The sequence below is a fragment of the Equus quagga genome, chromosome 10, assembly GCF_021613505.1.
Source record: "Equus quagga isolate Etosha38 chromosome 10, UCLA_HA_Equagga_1.0, whole genome shotgun sequence".
In the NCBI taxonomy this organism is placed as follows: domain Eukaryota; kingdom Metazoa; phylum Chordata; class Mammalia; order Perissodactyla; family Equidae; genus Equus; species Equus quagga.
This window is the reverse complement of record NC_060276.1, coordinates 4294261-4319817: the sequence shown is the minus strand read 5'-3', so window position 1 is coordinate 4319817 and position 25557 is coordinate 4294261. Positions and strand designations below refer to the sequence as shown.

Genomic DNA, 25557 nt, shown 5'->3' with positions numbered 1-25557 from the left:
CGTGGAGACCCTGGACAGGTAAGCGGGGCCGGGCCGCCGCCCCCCGCGCCCCGAACCCCGAGGGCCCCGCGCCAGACCAGCCGCGCCGCGCCCAGGCCGCGGGGGGGACCGCTTCCTCCGGCCCCTCCCTGGTCCCGCTGGAGACACCCGGCCCCCCGGCCCGGCCCCTAGCGGGCCCGCACCTGCCTCACTTCCGCCTGGCGTGCGGCGCTTTCCCGCCCCCACCCCCAGGGCCCCGCGGCTGTCTGGCCGCTCCCGGGCCTCGGAGCCGCCCGGCCCGGCGCCTGGGGAGGCAGTTTCTCCCGGCTCTCCTCGTTTAGCGTGCCCTTGCCTCCCGTGGCTGGAAGACCCAAATCCCGCCGCCGCGGCCTGGGGTCTGTGATGTCGCGCTTGGGAGTGGGCACTGGGGGACGGGACCCCGCGGGGGTCGGAGCGGGTGCGGATGGAGGCAGAGAGAGACCCTGATTTGAAAAACTGCGATGGAAAAGTGCTCCTGAGGCAAGAGCACACAGTCGTGTACTTTCAGTTCTTCCCATTGAAGGAGCCAGTTCATTGTTTTCGCGAGCATGTAAGCCGACTGCTTCTTGGGCAGTTGCAGAACCAAGATAAATCAGAAGTCTGAAGCGACCGCGTCCGACAGGGAGGGCCACTCGAACGCTCCGAGGACAGGGCTGGGTTCTGCCACGGCCCGGAATATCCAGTCTTCCCACATTTAGGCCATTTCGCTGAGACTGGAGCGCAGTTAGGCAACCGATGCTGTTGTAAGGCGGCTCGGTCGGTTTCAGACGTTCATTCCTGCCGATCTTAGTCACACCAGTGAGCTGAACTTTTGGGGAGTTTCCAAAAACATAGGAACAACAAGAAACACTCCCTTTGTTTCTACCTTAGTGTAATTACAATGGACTTTAATAGGTGAATCGCCCAAGTGGTCAGCTTCACTGAAAACCAATCACAGCTAAGACGGTACTTGGAATGGTTAGGCTTTCACTCACCTGCAGATATTCTACGATGTCCGCGGGCTTGGAGAGTCAGCGAATAAGAGGAGCGGGCTTCTGGCTCACCATCTAGTGCAGAATGCAAACAGACCAGTGGTTTACATCAAATGTGATAAAGCTTGGGCAGAGGTAAACACAGGAGTGCTCTGGATGGGGCGTGCATGGCACTCATCTGAGAGGCTTTTAAGAACTCCAGGTGGCCAGGCCCCACTTCTGACGATTCTGATTCAGGAGATTTGGGGTGAGGCCCAGGAGTTAGTATTTTTTAAAAAGCCTCTGCAGCCTCAGCTGTGATCCACTGTACTGTGGGTCCACGGAGGTGGAGTACTTGATTTCTCTTCATTGGGGGTGGGGGGCAGGGAGTATGGGCATTAAGTAGGGCCTTCTGAAGAAGCTGACATTCGAGCTGAATGATGAAGAATGCAAAGTTAGCCGGGGAAGAGAGTGGGAGGGCTTTTTGGCTATGGGAGTGGACTGTGCAGTCATACAGGTGATGCTGGATGTGGGGAACTGGGAAAAGAGGCCCTGCGGGAAGGCAGGGGCCAGATCTTGGGGGGCTTGTGTGCCTTCCTAGCAAATTGTGCCTTTATTCTTGGGGCTGATGCTTCTCAGCAGGGTTCTGTACAGCCGGCATCAGAATCTCCTCCAGTGCTTGATTCAAATGCAGATTTTTGGGTCCCACCCTAAATCTAGTCCATCCACCTCTGTCATAGAGCCTGGAATTCTGCACTTTAAACAAGCACCTTAGCTACAGGTAGGGTGGGCCATGCGATGTCTTTCGCCCAGGGTGGTACTGGTATACTGGTTGGGCCAGGGTAGTGATTAATAGCGTCCTCCTTCAACTCACAATAGTGTCTTGGTTTGGGTGGGAAATAATGTGGTTGCCCTGGCTATGGGGATCACAAAAGGATTTCTATCGCACGAGCTACGGGATAGGACTGACGTTGGAGAAGGGTTGGTGTGCGATAGTGTGGTGAATGGACCTGAGGCGGCAGTCTTAGTAGCTTGTGGAGCTGCTAATCTCTCAGTCAGTTCTGTGAACCTGAGTGCCGCCTCTGTGTCAGGCACTGTGTGGGGCCTGAGGACGCAGCAGGGAACAAACACACAGGACTCCCTGCCCTCATGGAGTGTATGATTGGTGGGAAAGAGAGACAAAAAATAAGTACAGTGTGTTCTCTGTTAGATGGCACGAGGTGCTAGGGGAGACAGGAAGTTGGCACAGGATAGAAGTATTGGGGGTGTGCACTTTGGGGAGTGGTTGGAATTTTATGGAGGAGGGTCAGGGAGAGCCCAGCTGAGAAAGGCGACATGTGAATAGTGCTCCTGCAGAGGTGAGGCACCCAGTTGTACAGGTATCTGGGGCGATGCATTCTAGGCAGAGGCCTGTGCACCCTGGGGTGGAAGTGTGAGCAGAGTGTTCAAGGATCAGCAAGGAGACCGGCGTCTCTAGCAGGGAGGGAGCTAGAGAGAGAGCAGTAGGAGGTGAGGTCAGAGAGGTGACGGGCAGGTGGTGGAGAGTCATGGGGAGCCATTGGGGGTTTTGGAGCAGATGAGTGACATAATCTGGTGTAGATTTCAGTAAGATCTCATGGCTGCTGTGTGGGCAACAGACCGAAAGGGGAAGGGGTTGAAGCAGAGAGTCGAGCAGGTAGGAGGCTATAGCACTCGTCTAAGTGGGAGAGGATGGTGGCTTCGCCCAGAGCAGTGGGCTGGAGGAAGGGAGAAGTGGTTAGATGCTGGATATAGTTTGAAGAAAACCTGCAGGGGAGAGCCAGTAGGGTTTGCTGAAGATTGGTGGTTGGGCGGGAGAGGAGAAGAAGCAAGGGCGATCCCAAGGTTTTTAGCTTGTGGGAAGATGGTGCTGCTGAGACTGAGAAGCCTCTAAGTGGAGCAGGGTTAGGAAATTACTTGTCAGCACATAACAATGATGGCAGCAGCTCCGCATGAATCAGTTATGAGATGCCAGCTCTATGTCCCAGAGCAGAAGGCAAGAGGCAGTTGGTGTACATGAGCCTGGAGTTCAGGGGTGCTGTCTGGGCTGGAGACCTAGTTGGGAGTCATCAGCACAGAGATGAGGCTTAAATTCACCAGGTGGGTGGAGAACACAGAAGGATGATCAGCATCTGGAAGAAGGAATTGGAACAGGAGTTGGGCAAGGTGTGTTCTCATGGTACTTAGCAGATAAGAGCGAGCCATGACTTGGTGAGATTCAGATGTGAGAGTGAAGTGGGGGGTGGGCTATAAGGTAAACCCCAGCTTTGGGGCCTGGGAAACTGGCTGTGCTTTTCCCTGACTTAGGAAACCTGGGTGGTGGGGGAGCAGCTTGTGGGCTGAGCTGCTGATGCTGTTTTAGGCAGGTTGAGTTGGCAGGGTCTCTGGGCCGACTGGTGGAGATGTCTGGTAGGATCATGGGCATCGAGATCAGGAGAGTCCAGGTTGGAGAAACGAAGCTGGGAGCCCCCAGCCTGCAAGTGGTTGTTGATGCCAGGAGTGTGAAAGGAGATTGAACAGACGAAAGAGAAGAGAGGGGAGAGGAAACTTGAGCTCCCTTCTCAGTTCTGTCATCATGGCAAGCTCTGATTCATACTCTTCTTTTAAGAGGGACCCCCGGAGTGGAACCTGGCTCTCTGGGCGTGGTTCAGCCATGCTCCATGAGCTGTGGGGCCCTCCGTTCTCTTCTGAACACTGTACTTCTCTTAATGATGACAAAGCTGCGGTCCTGTGAGAGGATGTGGCTTGCTCAAGGTCATGAAGCTAGCTGGTGACAGAAACAGCACCGGGATCCAGGCCTCCTATCTACCAGCCCACTCTACCACGCTGTTTGTAACTGTGTTGGCCAGGACGCTTCTGGTTGCAGGTGACAGATCATTCTAGCTTAAGCCAAAAAGGAAATGTCTGGGCGCACATCACTGCTTCAGACAGGGGAAAGATGGCCACGGGCACATTTGGAGCCAGAGTTGCAAACGGTGTTGTCGGGGATCCCCACTTCTTGTTTTTTCTTGTCTCACGCAGTATCTCTGGGTTTCTCAAGGTGGTGGGGTGAGGAGTGGCCTCCAGCAGTGCTAGGGATCCAAGAGGAAAGCCTGGGATGGCCCGGCCTGGGTCACTCCCTTACAACTGGGGGCAGGAGGAGCAAGGGGCCAGCCTCCCTCTCTCCCCTCCCCCACAGAATCCTAGGAAGTGGACAGGGGCAGCTCCTCAAGTAGAGACAAGTGTCCTTGTCAGAAGAAGAGGGGAGGGATGCTGGGCAGATGGTGACAGAGGTCACCCATGGTGGGTGACCAGGTGGGTTCCTACTGTTAGGTTTGCAATCAGGGGTAGGTGCTGGCAGAGAAAAAGGCAACATGACAAGAAATGGATGATATAAGCAGGCAATACAGGTGACCTAACCTTTAGAAAGGAAACTAGACTCCCTCCCCTTTTCCTCCTCCTTCCTCTTAGTTAGAAACTGTGCTCAATAGCTTTTTGACATATGGTGGGAATGTCTGCCTGTTCAATGATTGTTTTTACTTATATTTTCAGCCCCACAGATAACCACTGGGTGGTCTTGGTGAGAGACTGCAATATAGATCACTAGTAGAGATTAGAGAACATCAAATATCTTTATTTTACTGTTTAGGTTTTTTTTAACTTACTGCCTGGGGGTTCTAGGTTTTTCTGTCCTTCCAGTACATGAGTCTGGATTAAATTAGTGATGAGATTTTTAAAGGTCTGGAACATTCTTTACAGTGAAAGCTACCTGCGAGGTAAACTTTCATAAGCATCTTTTGCCCTTTTGCTTGATTTTTTTCAGTGTTTCGACAAGTTGAGAGAGGATCCCAGCCCCTGGTGGCAGTTTTTAATCCCCTCACTGCCTAGTTCACTTATTTGCTCCTTTGAGTCAGGTGAGCACAGCCTGACCACTTAGGAGTCATGTGAGCTTGGTCAAACACTGGAGCCTTGGTTTCTCATCTCTGAGATGGGACACTGTGAGGCTTGGGCAAGGCTGCATGTGGAAAAGTGTTGAAGGCTTTAGAGTACCATGCAAGTGGAAGATGTGCTTTCTTTGCATTGTTCTCCTATAAGGCAGTGGCTAGCCTCTGTGGCACTGGCCTCTGTTTTGCCCTCCAGCTCAGTGAGTTGGTCACTATTGGTTGTGCCATGTCCTGGAAGGACAGCCTCAGTGGATCTGGAGGCAGGCCCTCCACTTTCTGCCGGTTTTCTCATCTCAGAAACAAAGTCACTGGTCCCTGTTCTGCCCTCTCATCCCACTGTGATCATGAGGCTCTGATGTAGTAACAGACCAGAAGAGCCTTTTGTCAGTTGTCAAAGCACTTAGGGAATTGTAAGGTAGCATTATTACTACATGGAGGACATCATTTTTCTAGTCTGTTCTTTTTAAAATCACATAATCAGCTTTGCTCCATTAAGAGTCACTTTGATTCACTTGAAGTTATATTATTTTCTAGATTTAAAACTACCACCATGAAATTGATTGTTTGTAAAGCATCTGCTCTAAGATACATATTTCTCTCTAGAATTAATTTTCTATATACATTATGTTAAGAATATTCTCTCTATATAATTGTAATAGAGTAAAACTCCATTAAATGATAGAGAATGCACGCTTAACTGTCTAATGTATAGAATCGTCAACTTAAAGAAAATTGGTTGATTCATTTGAAATCAACCAGGAACCTAATCTTACTTCCTAGTTGTCAGGCAGTACTTCAGTTCTTATATTAAATGTAAAGGTAACAAAATAGTCTAATAAAACTTCATTTTCTGAAAAAAGAAATGTACCTGGGGGCTGGCCCGATGGCCGGGTGGATAAGATTGTGTACTCTGCTTCGGTGGCCCAAGGTTTCACTGGTTCGAATCCTGGGTTTGGACCTAGCACTGCTCATCAAGCCATAATGAGGCGGCGTCCCACATAGCAGAGTCAGAAGGACCTACAGCTGGAATATACAACTATGTACTGGGGGGGCTTTGGGGAGAAGAAGAAAAAAAATTGGCAACAGATGTTAGCTCAGGGCCAATCTTTAAAAAGAAAAACAAGGTACATGTATCCCTAGTCAGTGCTCATTTTTCTCACCAGGAGCCTGTGTCTTAAAATATTTTAATCACACTATTTCTTTTAGTCCTACAGGATCACATGTTGAATGGTGTAAACAGCTTATAGCTGCTACAATTTCTAGTCAGATTTCAGGTTCAGTGACATCAGAAAATGTATCCAGAGATTACAAGGTAAGCAGCATGGAGTCCTGAATTCATTTTCAATCTACTGAGCAGCGAGGAAGCTTTGTAATGTCAATTTGAGGGAGACTTTGGCCCCTTGCTGCTCAGCGGTCATCTGCCTGGGAATCAGGGTGAAAGGTTCTCTGTTTTTAGATTAGAACTTAAGAAGAAGAGTCTTATCAGGATCTGGTATATGTGGCCATAGTTTTATAATTGAGAGAAAAAACTGTCTTTAGCATATGATCATTCTTTTAAACATCCAGTTCCATTGTATTATTTTATTATATTATATATTATGTTTTATTATAATAAATGCCTGTATTTTCTTTGTTAGTATTCTGAATTTCAGAAAACATCCGAGGTACAGTATTTCCCTAACTTGACAATTTGTTTCTGTATTTAGGTGCTAGCTGTAGGTTTTCAGCATTAACATGTGATACTAGCTAGAATGCAGAAAACTTTCAAAATCTCAAGAATATTATATGGGCAGCCCCATTTTTTAGTCCTATTGAATTGCAAAATCTCTTGTTTGCTTTAAAAGTTGGCTTCCTGCCTCTTCTCAAGTTAAGAGCAATAAGCTCCTTGTCAGCAGAGCCTGGGGCTTGTTTACCCGCCACTGCCCCCCAGCATGCTCCTGGGACACACAGCAGGTACTCAGTGAATGCTTGTTGAGTCAGCACAGACAAAACAGGCGTGCTCCGTCCTTGTTCAAGCTGAAGACTAACTTTGTTTTACTGTCAGTAAACTATTAACAGGTACACTGAATGAAGCCCTGTTTACCTTTCAGTAGAAGTGTTTGCTTGAACTAAGGTTGCAGTTTATTATGGTCATTTTTGCTTGCTAGTAAGAGGTAATTGGTTTTCACAAATATGTGTGAAGCACATTTAGTATCCCAGACTACCCTCGGTGAACAGTCTCTCCAAATCACGGTCCTTGCCAGGCCTCACATCTTACAAACACTTCAAGAACTGCCATAAAGATCCTAATTCCTTAATAGTGGCTCCTTGTTTAAGGGCTCCAGCCTCAGTTCCTCGACTCAAGAGGCCGTGCGATTGAGATCTGCCTATCATACTGGACTGGCTTCATCCAAGCCACCTGATACCGCTGAGTACGCCTCCTACAGGGGAGCATGGCTGTGGTTAATAGAAACTGGATAATATGCCCGGACAGAAGAGTGACAGTACAATCCTTAATAGGCTTCCCTGCTACCTGATTTTCAAGTTTGCCCACGTAGGAGCAGCTGGGACTCCTGCTCGTCAAAATCCAGCTGGGCTAATATGCCATCTCCAGGTGGGAGAAGCATTTGCTGCATCACTGGTGCCTGAGAGGCTTGTCACTGAGCATACTGTGACCGCACCCGTCCAGCTGCCTTCTTGCCCCTACCTTAGTGGAGAAACTGCACTGCCGAGTGGAGAGGCTCAAGGACCCTCATGAGGAGAGAATAGCTCTCAGACCTTGGAGTGATTTTCTTTACAGACAATTCTGAGTTACCTGTAACGTTTTCTTTATGGTTGAATAGTTGTGAGTGCTGTATGGCTTCTACGAAAGATTGAATGTTGACTGTGTGCATAGCTGTCTGACCTTTACATTAACAGATCAGACTGAATCTGTACTTTAACATGAAGTAACTAAAGGGTTTTGATTTTAGTCTATTTACAAATTTTGTGTAGCAGAATTAGCTATCGGAATGGTTTAACAGATGGTATTCAGAAAAAAATAAGGCTTTTCTATATTTTGTAAATTGCATTTTAAGTACCTGCATCAGATCAGAGCTGCAGCCTTTGGTGAGTTATTGTGAGAGTGTGTTTTCTAATCGGCTTTATTTTCTTTGCCCTACTGTAGCCAAGTCTGCAAAGTTGAGGTCAAATTTATAATTCAAGATTTGTTTTCTTCAAGGAGAGCTTTTTCAAATAAAAAAAGCATAAAATGTTCTTAAACAACAAGGATAATTTTACATGCTACTTATAAAGTAGTTCTCAAAATCAGGGTAACCAAGATGGGCCTTTGGGACACCACTGGCTTGGGAGCATTGCATGGGGTTGGCCCTGAAGGTCCAGATACAATTCCTGGAGGATTTAATTTGCAGTTATCAGTCAATAATATTTGAAATTATCTACTGTGCAAATGTCTTATTTGAAATACTCACTTTTGGGGGTTAGTTTATTCTAGGTTAAACTCAATGTCAGTAATTAAGTGGGAGCAGATTTTCCTGTGGAGCCCAGCACTTGCATCTTGATTTGAAATGCTGATGGTCTTCTCAGTTGTAGGCTGCTGTGGGTAGTTCTACATCCTCATCCACATCAACCCTCTAGCACGTACAGCGCTCGATGGTTTTGAAATACTTTTTGACATATCATCCATTTAAGCCTTAAAACCACCCAGTGAGGCAGCTATTCTTAGAATCATCATTTAACAGATGAGGAAACCAAGGCTCAGAGAGGTTAAATGACTTGCTTAGTTTCCGAAGTTAGACTTGAGGTTTGAACCCAAGTCATCTTATTGAAAAGCTAGAGTGATTTAAAGAATTTTGTCCCAGCTCCTTGTCCATCGTTTTTCCAAATGTGGTCTTTGGGTCTTCCTGCATCAGCACTCCCTGGGGTGCCTACAAAAATGCAGGTTCTGTGACCTCCATCCCACTCAGTGAATCAGAATCTCTGAGGGCAGGGAACCAAATGCCTCGTATATTTCTTATGTACAGTAAAATATGAAAGCTAGGCTTCTTAGGTTTATATCTGTTGAAATTGGTGATGGGACCACACATATCTGTTACATTCCCACAAATCTGAGTAATTAGTCACTTGTGTTAGCTTTTGGAGAACAATTGTTTTTTTATTTACTCATATCATAAATTGACAGCTCAGGGTCAGCTCGCCCAGAGAGTGTGGTAAGAATATCAGTGGTATCACATGAGATGAGTATGTGGTGGATGTGAGTAGATGGTATGTCCACGGACATGTTTTAACACTTATGTAATTATTTTAATGTGTATTAGAAACACTAGCACATCAAACTTGTGATATAATGGATGCTATTGCTTAGAGCCAGGCAAAGTGTGAAAAAGGAGTGGATTTAAAGTTAACATAGAGATAAATGCTAATATTGGTATAGGTAATATGCAGGTACAGCAAACTTGTAAAGGTGGTATTTGAAATGATAGGAGTTTGGGAAACATTGTCCCAGCTGGAAGAGCAGATAGGTATTATGTTGAATTGTGGATCAACTAAATTAATAAATGTATTCTTTAATACCAAGTCATCCTGAAGATTTGCCTGATAATTAAGACTGCTAGAAGTGTAGTAAAATGTTTTGTTTGCCTGCCCCCCCAACTCAATTGCTTTCATTTTTACTGTGCTAATAACAAAGAGTAAAAATCTCTCTCTTAAATTTGTCAAAAATTTTAAGAACAAGATCCATAGATTAGACAAAATAATACAGTTACAAATTGTAATGAAGCATTTGTAGGAACTGTTAGAAGTGACACAGTTGATCAGTCTGCGTTGTTTGGGAAGTAGATCTAGGCCAGGAAGGGGGAAGTGATAGTGCGCTACAAACAGTACTGGGTAGCTTTGCAACCTTGTTTAACCTCTGAGTGTCACTTTCCTTATCTGTAAGGATAAGAGAGTTTGGATTAGATTGTAAGTCTCTGAGTTCCTTTCTTTCTAGAACATTCTTCAATTCTGTTTTGTCTAAAAGGATTTGATTCTAGCCAGCCTTCAGGAAATTAGGACGCTAGAATTTTAATGTGATCATCGTCCTTCCTCTGGCTCTATCGTCATCATCACCACCTCTCTGTGCCCCTCCCCCTCTTTCTCCTCCCCTCGTCCATGCATACACAGTAGCTAGATCTCTTCTTTAAACATTCTGAAGAAAAAGGAGAAAATGGAGAGGTTACCTATACCAAGTTTAATCATTTAATAGGTTAGTATAGTGATTAAATTTTGGATCTTCAACAAAAACTTCCCTAAGGGCTTTGGAAGTAATTGGGATGCAGTATATAGAAAGGGCTTCATTATGTTTGAGCTAGGTCTTAGTTAATAGATCTTAAATTGGGTACCAATCTATGAAGAGGGCAACTTGAGCATGATCTTTCAGAATCCATGGCTGTAGTCCATTGTTGATAGCTTGGCCTCATGATCTATTGATTAAATCAGAGTGTGCAACCACAGATGTCTACAAGGGATAGTTAACAAGCCAGGCAGACATGGAGGGGGCTGTGGAGAGGACAGTATGTTCCCCTAAAAACAGTTAGATAAAACCCGCCTGCTACTGCCTGTGTGAGCCCTAGGCCTCCAGTTTGTAACCACTGTAATAGAAAAGTGCTATCCTATCTCCCAGCATTACTGGTGGGGAAGAAATGTTTCTTAAAAATATCAAGATTTGGGCCTCTGCTTCTGGAAAGATGGAGCAGATATATTTTTTCTTATTCTTCACACTAAGTACAACTAAATACCCTGGACGTTATCTATAAAATAAGCATAAGAATTCCCTGAAAGGTAGAGAGAAGAAGGCAGACTGGTTAGGGGCTTCAGGACTCAAGGAACAACAGGGCAATGAAGTCCCTGGATTTCGTATTTACCACTTATGTCCCAGACTTGTTGCTGAAGAAGCCAGCAACCCAGAAATGCCAACAGGCGCAGACACAAAATCCTACTCTCTCTAGCCAAAGGACCAGGAAGGGGCAGCGGAGCAAAAAGACAACTTTTAGACGCTCATCACTGTACTCCAGCCAAACACCACAGAAAAAGTTGCAGCCTTACACTCACCCCGCCAGCAAGGCCAAGAGGGGAGCCTAGATTGCACCTTTGCCAGGCTGTCATGAGGCACTCCAAACCCCTGCAGTCAGGGTATCGGAGGGGGCCTAGTGGGGAGTCAGGACTTTCCCCACTGCCCGTTGGTAAGGAGGCTGTGCCTCTACTGTGGTGTCATGCAGGCCATGTTGGGGGCAGTGACAAGGTACACTCGCCACTCCCCTGCCAGGGAGGTATGGGTGGAAGACTAGCTGGGAGTTGGGACTCTCGCCTCAGCAGTAACTAGGAATCCCCTGTCCTTGTCCCGTGTCAATGGAGGCTGAGTGGGGAACCTGGACTTCTATGCCAACCTGGCTATAATGAGGCAGTACCCACCTCCTCCTCCTGCTGGAGCAGTGTCAGAGAAAACCAACTAAAACAGAAGGTTTAAATAAGATCCACACTCACAACAACATACTCACAGTGTCCAGATTTCCAATGAAAATCACTCGTCGTACTGAGAACCAGAAAGATCTGAAACTGAATGAAAAAAGAGAATCAATAGATGCCAAAACTGAGAAGACAGAGATGTTCGGATTATGTGAAAAATATTTTAAGGAAGCCATCATAAAATTGCTTCAATAGCAATTACAAATATCCTTGAAACAGTGAAAACTTAGAGACAAGAAATAGAAAAGTTTCAGTAAAGAAATATGAAATAAAGAAGAACCAAATGGAAATTTTAAAACTGAAAAATACAATAACCAAAATAAAAAAACCTCAGTAGATGGGTTCAACTGCAGAATAGAGAGGACAGAGAAAAGAACTGGGTGAATCTTAAGGGAATTACACTGAATAAAAAAAAGCCACACCCAAAAGGTCACATACTGTATGATTCCATTTATGTAACAGTCTTCAAATGAGAAAATTATAGAAATGGAGAACAGATTAGTGTTTGCCAGGGGCTGAGAAGGGGAGGGGTGGGAGGGAAGTGGGTGTGGCTATAAAAGGGCTACAGTAGGGGTGCTCGTGATGATGAAATTGGCCTGCAGCTGGACTGTATCAGTGTCTGTTCTGGTTCTGATATTGTGCTATAGTTGGGTAATATGCAGCCATCAGGGAAATTGGGTGACATGGTACATGGAGTCTCTCTGTATTATTTCTTACAGCCTCGTGTGAATCTACAGTTATAATTAAAAATTTAATTTTAAAATCAAAATTTTTACAGACTGAATGATTGTATATTGCATGTAAAATAAATTTTGATTAACATTTATAACAATTCACGATACAGTAAAAGTATTGTTTAAATGAAACATATAGTTGTGCTAATAAAGATGTTAGAATCTAGTTAGTGAAGAGAGTATCGACAATTATCCTTGTGCTAGCTCAGTTACAAGCCGCCTCCTCCCTTTTTCAAGGGGAAACTGGGGCCAGCATGCTTCATGGAGGATGGAATTGAAGGGCTCTGGAGGCCTTTCCAGAGCGGAGAGTGGGGCTTTCCAGTTAGGGTTTGACAAAGCGGGCCAGGCAAGGTTCAGGTGTGACTTGTTTCCTAAAGACCAGGGCTGTATTTTGATGACTAGTTGAGATTGTTATTGGCTGGTTCTGGCCTCTGACTCCAGCCAGCTGGTGAGCACTAAGCTGCATAGATTTCTGGTTATTGAGGCTCCTACAGCAAGAGGAAGGATTTCCTGACCCAACAGTTCAAACTTCCTAGCAAGGTGAAACCTCTTCTTTTAAATTCATTTTGTAGTGATCTCATTGTTAAAGCAAAATTAGTTTATTTATAAACTTTACACCTAAAACAGAAAACAGTGGTGTTTTTACTCCAATATCACAAGCTTTTCTTGAAAAGAAGTCTCTTAGAGGCATAAGTTTAAAGATAACTCATTTATAAAAGTAACCAGAAATTTATTTGACTTAGAATTGTCTCATATGGTTTATCAAAAAGATCATAAAAGTTGGAGTCGGAGCACTTTGCCTTGAGCCCCAGCCCTGGATCTGACCAGCTGCCCAGCAAGTTACTTAACCTGTTGAGACTCAGTGTCCTTGTCTGCCTAATGGGTGTTACAGTGAGGGGATTGATGTAGTAAATAGGGCAGCAGATGTAGCAAATGTGTACAGTGCCCATTTACTGTACACTATTACTCTACAGGAATGTCTGTGACGTGTGAAAACGAACGCCAGAGGAGGGTATTGTCATGGCTGAACACCGAGCCACTGCCGTAAATGGCGTCTCGGCACCTGTTATGTGCAAGGGGCCAGGCTGGGCTGCACGGACTTCATAGTAGGGAAAGAGACACCAGAAAATACAGTCCAGGTTGGGCTGTGGTGAGTGTTTAAATAGACAGTAAACAAGGTGCGCGGGAGGAGTGAGGAGGCAGAGCAGGGCGTTCTGGGCGTGAAGCTGTGAGAGCCTCTGGCAGAAGGGGAACAGGTTTAGGTGGGGCCTTCTCGAGGTTAAGAGCACGGGAGCTCGAACCAGCCGGCACATTGCTGCCTCTGTGACCTTGGTAAGGTACTTCACGCTCGCTGCCTCAGCTTCCTCCTTTGTCACATGGGGTAATAGAAGTCTCTCCTTCGCCGGTGGCTGGGAGGGTCGAGATAACACACGGAAAGCATTTAGCACAGTGCCTGACGTGGAGTGGATCTGCTCCAGTGGCTTGTTGGTATTTGTATTACTGGTACTGGCTGTGTTTGAAAACTTTCTGAAATGCTTTCATGCTGTTGGGGATTTAGGGGTGTCAACTGTTACCTTCCGAAGAATTAAGACAGGAGCCAAGTAGATTCGACCACAATACCAGCTTTATTAATTGATCAAAGCTGGCTTGGAGGGCCTCGCTTAGGTGTGAGGCCACAGTCGGCCCAGAATTGCACACACTCATCCAATGGTGGAGCACTTCTGGTACCAGATGTGTGGGTTTTCCCCACACCGACTCATTCTCCAGCACCAGCTGTGTCCTGCAGTTCACTTCCCACACTGCCCAGAGTTAGCGCAGGCCCCACAGCTCAGGGGCTCAGTCCCAGAAGGCTGCCTCTCACTTCAGACACTAGTTGCAAGTAGTGGCTCCCCAGGTTACCCACAACTTCTGCCCGGCTTGGCTACAAATTGGGGGTTCCCACAGCCCCCTCCTCGAATTTGATCATTCGCTAGAACAACTCATAGAACTCAGGGAAACACATTTACCACTTTATTAAAGGGCGGGATGACGGACACAGATGAATAGCCAGGTGAAGAGATACGTAGGGCAAGGTCTATGAGGGTCCCAAGCATAAGAGCTTCTGTCCCCGTGGAGTTGGGCTACGCCACCCTCCTGGCACGTGGATGTGTTCAACCCAGAAGCCCTCCAAATCCCGTAGCTTAGAGATTTTTAAGGAGGCGTAAATACACAGGTGTGATTGATAACTCATTTTCCAGCTCCTCTCCCTTCCCTGGTGGATGAGGGAGGGGAGCTGAAAGTGCCAAGCTTCTGATCCTGGCTTGGTCTTTTCTGTGACCAGCCCCTATCCAGAAGCCCACTGAGAGTCGCCTCAGTAGAACAAAAGACGCTCCTGTCGTCCAGGAATTTCCAGGGGTTTTAGGAGGGCTGTGTCAGGAACTGGAGTCAAAGACCGAATATTAGAACAAAAGATGCTCCCAGCACCCCTGTTTACAAGGCTTTTAGGAGCTCTATGTCAGAAACCGGGGTCATTTCACAGTGCTTTTCTTGAGTTAGTGAAAGCCGTTTAGAGGCAGGTAAACTTTTAGTTAATGCTCAGGCAGTCTGCTTTGTTAGGTAGATTAAGATTCATTATTAACTTGTTTGCACCTTCTCATAGGTTCTCGTGTGTAGGAATTGAGAGAGGGGATGTGGGACAGATCAAGAGAGTTGCCGTGCAAGGTGGGGAGGCTGAGACCCATCAATGAAAAAGGTTACCTATCAGTGCTGAGTCTAGCAAGTCCCTCTTCGTGCGCACTTACCCCCCTGCCCGGTACAGTTCGCCTACCCGATTAACCCTCCTGACAGCCTGCCATGAAGGTGTGCTCAGCAGGACCGCTGGAGAGAGGAGGAGGCTAAGCTCCGCGGTGGGGCAGGGGGCCTGTGGGGCTCCTCGGAGGGCTCTTGGCCTGTAAGTGCTGCAGGAGCATTTAACTCTGGGGTGCCTTCTTTTAGCCACCCAGAGGCCCGTTTGCCTCCCCCAGCCTCGGTGGGGGAGATGTTTTCTGAAGTCTTCCAATGAGGCTTAGCAAAACGACTCCTGGGGTCTTAGAGCTGGTCAGGACCCTGCAGTCATTCCCCAGGCTCCTTTCCTTTCGTGAAACCAAGGCCCAGTGCAGCCATGAGGGGGCCCTAAATTGGCTGGTGAGAGCTGGCCCCAGGCCTCCAGACTTAAAACCGCTGTTCTCCTCTCTGGCTCTGATCAGAATCAGATTTAAGAATAGAATGACCCTCTCTCTGTGCCTGAAATGGCTTATTTCAGGAGAGATGTAAAGTAAACCAGAGAGAAATACATGGGTATCAACTTGGAGACTGTCAAGTGAGCCTCCTACTGACCTTCCTGGTCTCATACTAAGAATACTGAGGATTTGGGGGCTGGCCCACTGGCATAGTGGTTAAGTGCAGTGCGCTCCACTTCAGTGGCCTGGGTTCACAGGTTCGGATCCCAGATGTGGACCAACACGACTTGTCACCAGCCATTCTGTAGTGGCGACCCACATACAAAATAGAGGAAGATTGGCACAGATGTTAGCTCACGGCCAGTCTTCCTCACCAACAACAACAACAACAACAAGGATTTTATTACAACAGGTAAAGAGTTATGTGAGCCTCAAAGCAGATTATCATCCTAGCCCTTTCCAAACGTTGGAGTTAGTTTCTACTTCCAGTTGCAAAGGCTTATTGACGGTGGTGCGTCTCCTCTGTATAAGGCCCAATTACACTACTTGTGAATGCTGATTTTTAGTTTACAATTTGTTACTATCACTTTCCAGACAAAGTGCCAAAAAATTAATTGTAGTGACAGAACAAATGTGAAAAAAAATAGCATGCTACAGCAGAGGTTTGGAAGTAGAGAGGGGAAGCGAGGGAAGAGGAGTGGTGTTGATTTCTTCGTCAACCCAAAGGGAGCCAAGAGAAATGGGCTGTACATTTGAGGGCTGTGGTTTAAGTGTGTGAATTATAGCCACACAACGCTGAGGCAGTATAGCGGACTACCCGGGTTGAAATATTTCCCCTGCCATCTTGAACTGTGCCTTGGTTTTCTCATCAGAAAATGGGGCCAATAATAGTTTTTCTCTCGCAAGGTTGTTCTGAGAATAAAATGAGTTAATATATACAAAGTGCTTAGAAGAGCATGTGGCACCTAAAAATCATTTCATGAGTATTTTTCTTGTGATGAAGCAGCTGCTGAAGGAAGATAATAAAAGAACTAAAAACTAAAATTTCAATCAGCAGAGATTGGGGAGAGAGAGGTAGTAGTTTGAGAAAGCTTATTTTCTCATCTTTTAGAGTTGGAGGTCACTAGCTACTGTTTAAGGTTGACAAGTCATGACGTAGAGGTGTAGCCATATTTCCTCTGGATTAGAAATAGGTCTGGTGAAACGTGTGTCACTGAGGAATGGAGCTCGTGGAGGGGGACTTCCTTTCTATTTTGAGCTTTTGTTGCCATATATGCCCCATTTTGAGTTTTTTATTAACAAAGTGTGTATTTTACTTATTTTGTACTAACTTTCTTGTGGTGTAATTAACGAATGATAAACTTCACATATTTAAAGTATACAATTTGATAAGTTTTGATAGGTACACACTTGTGAAATTATCTCCACAATTAAGATGATAAACCTATCTATCACCTCCCCACCAAAAAAAAGCCAGGTTTAAGCTTCTTAGTCTAGATAGTCTATATTTAGGAACTCGTGGGCTTTAAATCTCTTTGAGCTACAGATCACCTAATTCAGAACACCATTTTTACTTTAAGTAGTATTTTCTTTCAGTGCTGATACAGTGATACTTTTTGAAGTCTGTATCTTTGGACCTATAAAACTCTAAAACTACTAAGAGCCTCTGGTGATTTTTTTTGGTAGTGCTGTTTCTTATAGCACATCCAGTGGTTAGATGAGAGGATTTCAGACTGTGGAATGGAGAACAGGCGATTCAAGTCTTGCTCAGGCTGTTACCACTATTTGCTTTTCTGGGGCGTTTCCTCTGACCAGGGCTTCCCGAATGCATATGCTGCATGTTCTAGTAGGATTCACGGGCCAGGGGTGGAGGAATAATGTCGCTGAAATCAGTGGCCCAATTTAATAAAGCGTGGCTGCCCCTGGCACCAGGCAGCGCGGGCCTCCGCTCTCCTCCCCAGCCCTCCCAGCCCGGCCAGCTGCCCCTTCCCCATGCAGCGGGGGCTGGGGGCAGGACAGGCATCCTTCTCTTGGTGGGATGGCCGCGTCTACCGGGGAGTTTAATTCTTCCAGAGTCCCAAATGCAAGTTGGGAATATAATTTCTGTGGAAACCAGGTTAAGATTTGTGGTTAACTACGTTTTATGATACTGTTAAGGCTATAGCTGAGCTGTGCTCTGGGTCAAATGTGGGAGCTTTTGTGGTTTTTTGGTTCATTTTTGTTTTGTTTCTGTGGGCTGGTTTGGGAGCAGAACCGCCTTTTTATCTCATTGTTTCTATGGAGAATGCATTCAGTATTCCAAACAGACACACAAATGAACCTTTCAAACACAGCCTGTTCACAGTGGCTTGTAATAGCACTTGACAGAAGGGGTTTGTGTTTAAAATACTGTAGTTTGTCTTAGCCTAAGGGCAATAAAATTTTCTCAAATCATAGACTTGCCTAAAAATTTAGGACAAATGTCTTAGGATTGATTTGATATTGAATGAAACTTAGAGGGCAAATGTGTTACGATTGATCTGGTTGGTTTTATTTAGAGGAGGATGATGTTTCTTAGGGAGTGGGCTGGTTGACTTAATGTCATCTTTCACAGGTCAATAGTAACGTGTCCATGATGATGATGTTCTGTGTTTTAACTAACAGGTTTTCAGGAGGCCTGATATAAGGGTAAGGATATTTGGCTGTCAGCAGATGGGCCTCCTCCTTGTGTGTCTCTGTGCTTATCGAACACTTAGTCTATTTAGTGTTCTTTACCTTCTCACTGGTTTTTATGAGCCACTCAGATCAATTTGCTCTGCTGTGTCATAGCTGTAAGTGTTCACTAGAAACGCTTTATTTGTTACAATGTTTTTGTGTGCAATAAAAGCCACTGTCTGTGAGGGCAGGATGCTAAAATTGTTACCAGTGTGCAATACTGACTTTTGTTGTGTTCCGTGAATTCTGACCAAATGGATATTCGTGGCAGGGGCTTAGAGGGCTAGGCCCACAGAGTCCTCTTTTGACCTTGTTTATCATGTAATTCATGCTAAAGACCTTAGCAACAGCAACAAAGCAGTCAGTTGTTGTCCATCCGTCTCAGTAAGACTTGAAGTCACCTTTGTGTGTGCATGCTGAATCCCAAAAGCAGAAATGCAAATCTTGAAGATAAATTTAGCAAAGTCAGTCCCATTTAGTGTTTCTTAAAATACAGATGTAGCTGTTGCGAATGGGGTATAGCTTATATTTTCCTCACGACTTTCCTTCCCTTTATTTCAGAACATTCATAAATCAAGACAAAGATTGGTAATGTGCATGCATTTAAACCTGAGTGTCAGATGCTGAAAATTAACCTATTTCCATTAAATGAAAACAATGTGGATTTCGATAGAATAATTTAGTGACTTCAGTTTTAAAGTTTTAATGTTATTGAGCCAGTGAAGTAGTACAAAAATAAGCAGGTTAAGTCAAATTCTTGTTATTCTAGTTGGTTTATCTTTGTTTAATCTTGTTTTCACCATGTTTTCTTTTGCTCAGGGGAATCATTTTCATTCACTGATTCACATTGTTAAATATTAGTGTTTGGCCTTCTACTTGCATGGACTTTGAAATGCTGTGTGTTTTTGTTGTTTAGTCATTTTTCTGTTTTTAAAAATTTTATCAAAGAATGACTCCATTTTCTTTGTATTTAAAAAAGTGGAAATTTCAAAAAACTAGCTGCATTTAAAAAAACCCTTCTTTGAAGGGTAACAGTACCAACTGTTTACTAAATTCAATCCGATGATAAAGTCTAAAAATACGTTAAGTAGCTCTTTTACTTTTGACAAAAATGAAGGGTCAGAAATAGTAAATTCTGGGGCTGGCCCCGTGGCCGAGTGGTTAAGTTTGCGCGCTCTGCTGCAGGCGGCCCAGTGTTTCATTGGTTCGAATCCTGGCGCGGACACGGCACTGCTCATCAGACCACGCTGAGGCGGCATCCCACATGCCACAACTAGAAGGACCCACAACGAAGAATATACAACTGTGTACCGGGGGCCTTTGGGGAGAAAAAGGAAAAAATAAAATCTTTAAAAAAAAATAGTAAATTCTTTTAAAGCTTTGCTACTTCTTCACTGACTACCTTTTAAAGAAATCTAGTCATTGGAACCAAAGTTTCATAAAGGAAAAGTATATCTGTGGTAAATTTTAATGTTTTCAGGCTCAGAGACTTGATACAACTTTAAAAGGGGTTATAATCTTGTCATCTTCACTATTCATATTCTTTATACCACCTGTTGAACTAAAAGTCAAATTTTTAAAGTTTCAAAACCTAATTGAGTCTATGAAGAAATTAAGAACAGTATACTTTTAAAGGAATCGGAAAAAATTTGACTAATGATATGTGACCTTTTAGCTGTTTCTTTGAAGCATGTTGATACTGTAATTAGAAATATTTAATATGGTATTGATTCATAAATCACACTACTTAATTAGCAATAAGTAACAGATTATATGTACATGTAGGTCTACGCATATGTAGGTATATGTATATTTCCGGCATGTGCTATGTGCATGTGCATGTGGGTGGAAATTTTGTTAATAGCTGTAGAGTTGACCACTGGACAATATGATAGTTCTTTAGACTACATGAATACTTACTGTGTTTAAAATACATGTCTATGAACTGCTGTTGAATTTTGGCTTGGTTTTGCCCTTTATCTGTTTTTTTTTTTGTGGTATGCTTTATTTTCTGTGAGCATTTTATGCTTCTGTTATTTTATTTCTTTGCTATAAGCTATAGTATTGCTTGATTTTAAAAAGACAGTACATTCTTTGAAATCCATGATGTTTGCTTTTCATTTTTCTGCCCCACGACAAACACAGAATAGGTAACTCCATTTTAGGCTGAGGATGCTATAGATGGCCTACACATTATTTCCTTAACTCCAAGGGGGAAAATACTGTGATTTGCAAAGCCATGAAAGGTGTGTCGACTTTTACATGCTTACTGTCTCTTTAAAAAAGAACTTCTGTCCTTTCACCTGTCTGTTTGCACGTGTTTCTCTCTCTCCTCTCTGCCTTTTCTTGTCCATGCCCCTGGTGCTGTGCAGGAGATTCAGGAAGAACACAATGGCTACCCTTCTGAAGCTGAAGCTGATCAGGTGGCAAGTTCTACGTGTTCATCTGTTTGTAGCTACAGATCGTGTATTTAGAAGCCATTTCATACTAGATTTCTAGATGATAAGCAAATGCTTTTACCACTACAGTAGTGCCCTCCTCTCCCACTTTGGTAGATTCCATTATGACATTATTTGCAAAAATTGGTTTATCCAACAGTTTGTCAACCAGAAATTGGTTTGTCTGTGCTCTCAGTTTTCCCAGATCGGGTTATTGATGAGGTAGTGAGCCTCAGCCACGACAGGCTTCTGAAATGCCTTTACAGAGACTTAGAGGGGACAGATGTATACGCTAAGGGAGCTCCTTGAGGGTGCAGACCTGGCTTTATTCCAGTTTGCGTGGTCCATGCCCAGCACAGTACCTGGTACCTTGTGGGTATTTGTGGAATGAGTCCATACAGTTTGTATTTGTTAATCAGAAGCAAACAGTCCTTCGTTGATTATTCTTGAGTGCTTACTCTTTGCTCAGTACCCCTAGACTCTCTGGAGTCTTAAAGCAGCGGAACTTTCCCCAAAGCTTATGTAGAAACTCACTCTGTGAAACTGCTAGAAGAGCAGCTCCAGGGAAGCATGGCTGCCCCCTCACCCCCACCCCTGCCATACTCAGCTGTGCCTTTGTCCAGCCCACCCTCCTTTGGTGACCCTGGAAGCACCTCGAAGAGCCCAGTTTGCAAATGACTGCTTTCGGCCTGCAGCCGTTACAGAAACTGTCCCCCTATCAGTTTGGATTCCGGATGAACAGTGAAGTAGTGGAGAGGCCAGGCCGGCCGCTGCGCTGGAGCCCTCGGGGACAAGTGCAGGGAGCAGGTGGGCCTGCAGCTGGACCTTCAGGGTCACCGGACAGGCTTTGCATGAGATCATCCGAGGGAATTCCTCAACTGGGGAACACATGGAGCAAAGGCACTAAGAGGAGTGGGCGTGTTCATGAGATCAAATTCCATTCACAAGAATATTCCGTTCTTTGATTATGCTGGACATGGGTTGGATAAATCAAGGGTCAAATCATGTCCTGTGCAACTTGGTAGTTGCAGTCAAAGCTTAATATAGCAGGAGTATAAGTCCCATCTCCTAACACCAGCTTTGTAAAGGGAATCTACTGTCCTCACAAGACAATGAGCCTTTAAGAACTCTTCTCCTCTTGAATTCCTATGCTAAACCGGGGGGGGGGGGGGGGGGGGTGTTCCAGTACACAATCAATGTGTATCCTGTACAAAATAAACCTTTCATGGGGAAATCTGAAGCAGTGGGATCATTTATTTGTTTTGTTCTGATACTGCTTTTTCATCACTTAAAAAGCGTGTCCCAGATTTAATTATTATTAGTGAGAGGTTTGTCTCACCCCCACATTCATGTCCATTGTAAATGCGCAGGTGTTTCAAGCTAAATTTAATGGGACTCTCAGAAGAGACAAGATGTCTTCACCCTCCACCTTGAGAGCCTTGTGCCTTCTCAGAATGGTCCCGATCAGCGCTGTCTCCCGTCTGCAGCATTTTATCAGCTAGTCCTCAGTTGAGGACTTTAAAATGTTTGATGTGGCCTTGCTGTAACCTTAAAGTGAATCGCCTTCCCCCACACCTTCCAGAGCCAGATGAATAGACAGCTTGCTTTAGTAAATATGTTTCAAAATAACCTGTCCCCATTTAGTTTTAAATATAAGTTAATGAATTTGTCTATATAATAATATGAGAATATTTAGCCATTAAAGTAAGCTTTAACAATGTAACATTTGAAGTAATTTGAAACTTGGATATTGATTAAAATAGCTTTCTCACTTTGTAACCACATTGTAAAATGTCACTAGTTCAGGCAATAAATTAAAGCATGGGGGCCTGGCCCCGTGGCATAGTGGTTAAGTTTACGTGCTCTGCTTCAGCGGCCTGGGTTCGCGGATTCAGATCCCAGGTGCAGACCTACATGCTACTCATCAAGCCATGCTGTGGCAGCGTCCCACATACAAAATAGAGAAAGATTGCCACAGATGTTAGCTCAGGGCCAATCTTTCTCACCAAAAAAAGCAGACTTTCAAATTAAGGCTTCTATTAGGATTGGTGATTTTGTTAGTGTTTCTAAAACTGGACATTTAAAAGTATAAATATTGGTTTATGCTTTATTACATAAAAGGTATATTTCCAAATCAGATGTGAGTATAAAAATGACTCTATTAACGGTTCTCCATGTCCCTAAAAATTCTGGCTGAAAAGTATCTTAAAAACCAATCTGGACTGAAAATTCAAACTGAATAAAATTGTTGGAGGTAACAGTAATCCCTAATCTGTATTATTTTAACCATGTATCGTCATAAGGAGGAGGATGGACCTTGTCATTTTGTGCTCTCCCCCTGGAACAGACATACCTAGACCAACATTTAGCATTGAATTTTCTCTTTATATTCTGACTTTTTTCCTCTATTTTATAAAATTTGATGAAACTATGTATAGTGTTTTTGAATTGACCTGTAAGTCCCTTTAATAAAACATATTGAAACATTCTTATAACTATGAAAAATGATTATTTTGAATTTCAGTAACTTATATTGCAATTATAAAAGATAGTCATTTTTAATATTTTGCTTCACAAAAAATTATGCTGAAAATTTAGTATTGTCCAACCTGTCTCCGGCTGAACGATGCTGGCCTCCCAATGTTAACAGGTGTCTTTTGGAGAAAGCAGCCCCTGATCACCTAGGTACGGGATATGCAGCATCCTCTAGTGCCCTCTTGCAGATTCGGCGTACATTAACATGCTAAAGACTTGACACTAAAAAAAAACCAGTTTAACTTGTTTTCTTTGACCCAGCATTTCCTAAACTTGAAAAAAAAAGACCTATTCACATCTCTTGGAAATTTGATGCTCTGTGAACCACAGCTTGGGAATTGCTGAGGTTTTGAATACCTTATTCTTATTTGCGACACATTATGTCAGAGATGCCAAGGAGAAAGTGACGTTTCCTTGGCAGCATCTCACAAGGTGGCAGTACCTTGGAATAGGCCCTGAGATCAGGCTCTGGTCCCCAACTTTGTAGTTCAAGAACACCATTTTCTCAACCCCCTTGAGTTATCTGGTGCTGTCCAACCAAGCTTACAAGGCTGCCTACTGGGCTGCAGGGCCAATGTGGACATTTACAACTGTGGGCATGTATCTTTCTAGCCATCCAAGACCTCCTTTTCCTGGTACCACTGTAGCCAGGAAACCTGATACCTCATTAGCGGTTTACTTGGTGAGGGTAGAATCAGCCAAGGGTGAATTGGCTGGCTTGGGAGAAGCCTGGTGAACACAGTCTGCTCCACAGTGATTGAAATACTCTTGTCTGCCAGATGAGGGCGCACTCTCGTGGTCTGGATGGGATACACCCTGACAAGCCCACTCACCATGTCTCCCCTCCCCTGCTTTGTGCAAACACAGGGAGCTGGGCTGCGGCTCCCTAGGGCTTTCCTTCCACGTGTTACTGCCCTGAGACCCCTCCGAGGTTACTTTAATTAGATTTCGGGGTTTCCCCCGCTATCTCATAGGCTAGGCCATTTCTACGTACAGCTAGCTAAGCACCTACATGTAATGTTGATTTTACTTGTATTAGTTTCATGCTCGGCAGGTAACCTTTTTCTTGACTTTATTTCCAAATTCTGGAGGCACCTTATAATAGCTGTCTGTGTAGTGATTACAGTATCTGTCATGTCAAGCCATTTCTGTATTAATGCTTTCTAACTGTGAATTTTAACTATGTGTAACAATTTGCTAGAATATGCAGCATGGTGTCCTGTGATGCTGAGCTTTGAAATTGTCTTGTAAGGGGAGGGGGGGGCGTACATTTTGCACGCTTCTGTAGCCTTGTGGCAAGAGCACAGAACACCACAATTCTTCCCAGGTATGCAGATGGAAAGTGAGATTTACTCCTGTTTGGTTTTTGCCAGGCTCTAAGGGATGGAAATAAGCTGGCACAGATGGAAGAAGCACCACTTTTTCCAGGAGAGTCGATCAAGGCCATTGGTAAGTTTAATGAGCACACTTTGCTTATAGAGATCCATGAAATGAAATGGCACTTTACTTGTGAACACAGGTGATGTATGTGCTGGGGATCAGCCAGACCAATTGAATTAGAGGACAAATGGACTAGGCCTATTCATTCTCATTAATGTTATCAGGACCTTAAGAGAGAGGCGACTATAGAAGATCACTTCAAGCTCCGACTGAGTATTAGATGGTGTTACCTAGAGAAGAAGTGCTCGCCTTTCCTGACGAACTGAAGGCTGATTAGACACCGTAATGTCAGTTCACTGCTTTGTGGGAATCCTTCACTATAAGGAAAACGTATTGATAGAAGATCTAGATCATATTTTAATAACAAGTTTGAGAACTTGGCAAAGAAATTTTAGTGGCTTATAAGATTCCAGAAAGTACTATTTTAGTGTAAGAAAAGGGCATGTGTTGCCACCCTGGCTTCCATTGTGCCATGGGTGGACAGGAGGGCAGCTGGGTGCGAGCTTTTCACCTCACAATGGCCAAGGTCGGGTTGGACAGTCTGGTTTGCTAGGCTGAGTGTTGCCTTCTTCCCTCGGAGGTCCCTCCTGGAGATGTGTGCTCCGTTGTGGAGTATGGTCATCTTGTGTCAGGCACATTTGAGGAGTTGGGCTCTCCTACCAGGGCCTCCAAACAACTGCTCCTACTTAATATCCTAGTCCCTGGCTCTGGACCCCGCTCATCCTCACCTGGGCTTTGAGACTCTTTCTCTTTTTGGCTTCTGGAACTTCATTCACTCCTGGTGGTCCTCTGACCTCTCTGGCTGTCTTTTTCTGGGAGTTCTTCCAGCGCTCCTCCATGCTGCTTTGGGAATGATCTGATTAAAATTCAGAGCTAATTATGTCATGCCTCTGCTTCTCCAGAAAACAAACTACACAGATTTAAAGTGAATGTGAAGAGTTTTGACACATTATACAGCTGGGAAACCATCATCAGAATCAAGATAATGAACATATCCATCAGCCCCCAGAAGTTTCCTTAGGCCTCTTTATATTCCCTTCTTCCTGTGCCTTCTCCCTCATCCCCGATCACTAAAGACTAGTTTGTATTTTCTAGAGTTCTGTGGAAGTGTAATCATCGAGTCTGTTCTT

General features: G+C 44.5%; 1 protein-coding gene across 4 annotated transcripts in view; it reads left to right on the top strand.

Annotated features, from left to right (window-relative positions):
- Positions 1-6: 6 nt before the first annotated feature.
- MTMR1 (myotubularin related protein 1) overlaps positions 7-25557 on the top strand; it is a 68341-nt gene continuing 42790 nt past the window's right edge. The window contains exons 1-5 of one of the 4 annotated variants that reach the window (XM_046672815.1): positions 7-18; positions 6116-6221; positions 17964-17987; positions 18576-18602; positions 24361-24436. In XM_046672815.1, coding sequence (XP_046528771.1) covers positions 24391-24436 — 46 coding nt within the window. In that variant the 5' untranslated portion in view covers positions 7-18; positions 6116-6221; positions 17964-17987; positions 18576-18602; positions 24361-24390. Of the gene's footprint in view, positions 19-908; positions 1125-6115; positions 6222-17963; positions 17988-18575; positions 18603-24360; positions 24437-25557 lie in introns of those variants that run through there. The other 3 variants (XM_046672813.1, XM_046672816.1, XM_046672814.1) reach the window with 3 other exon arrangements.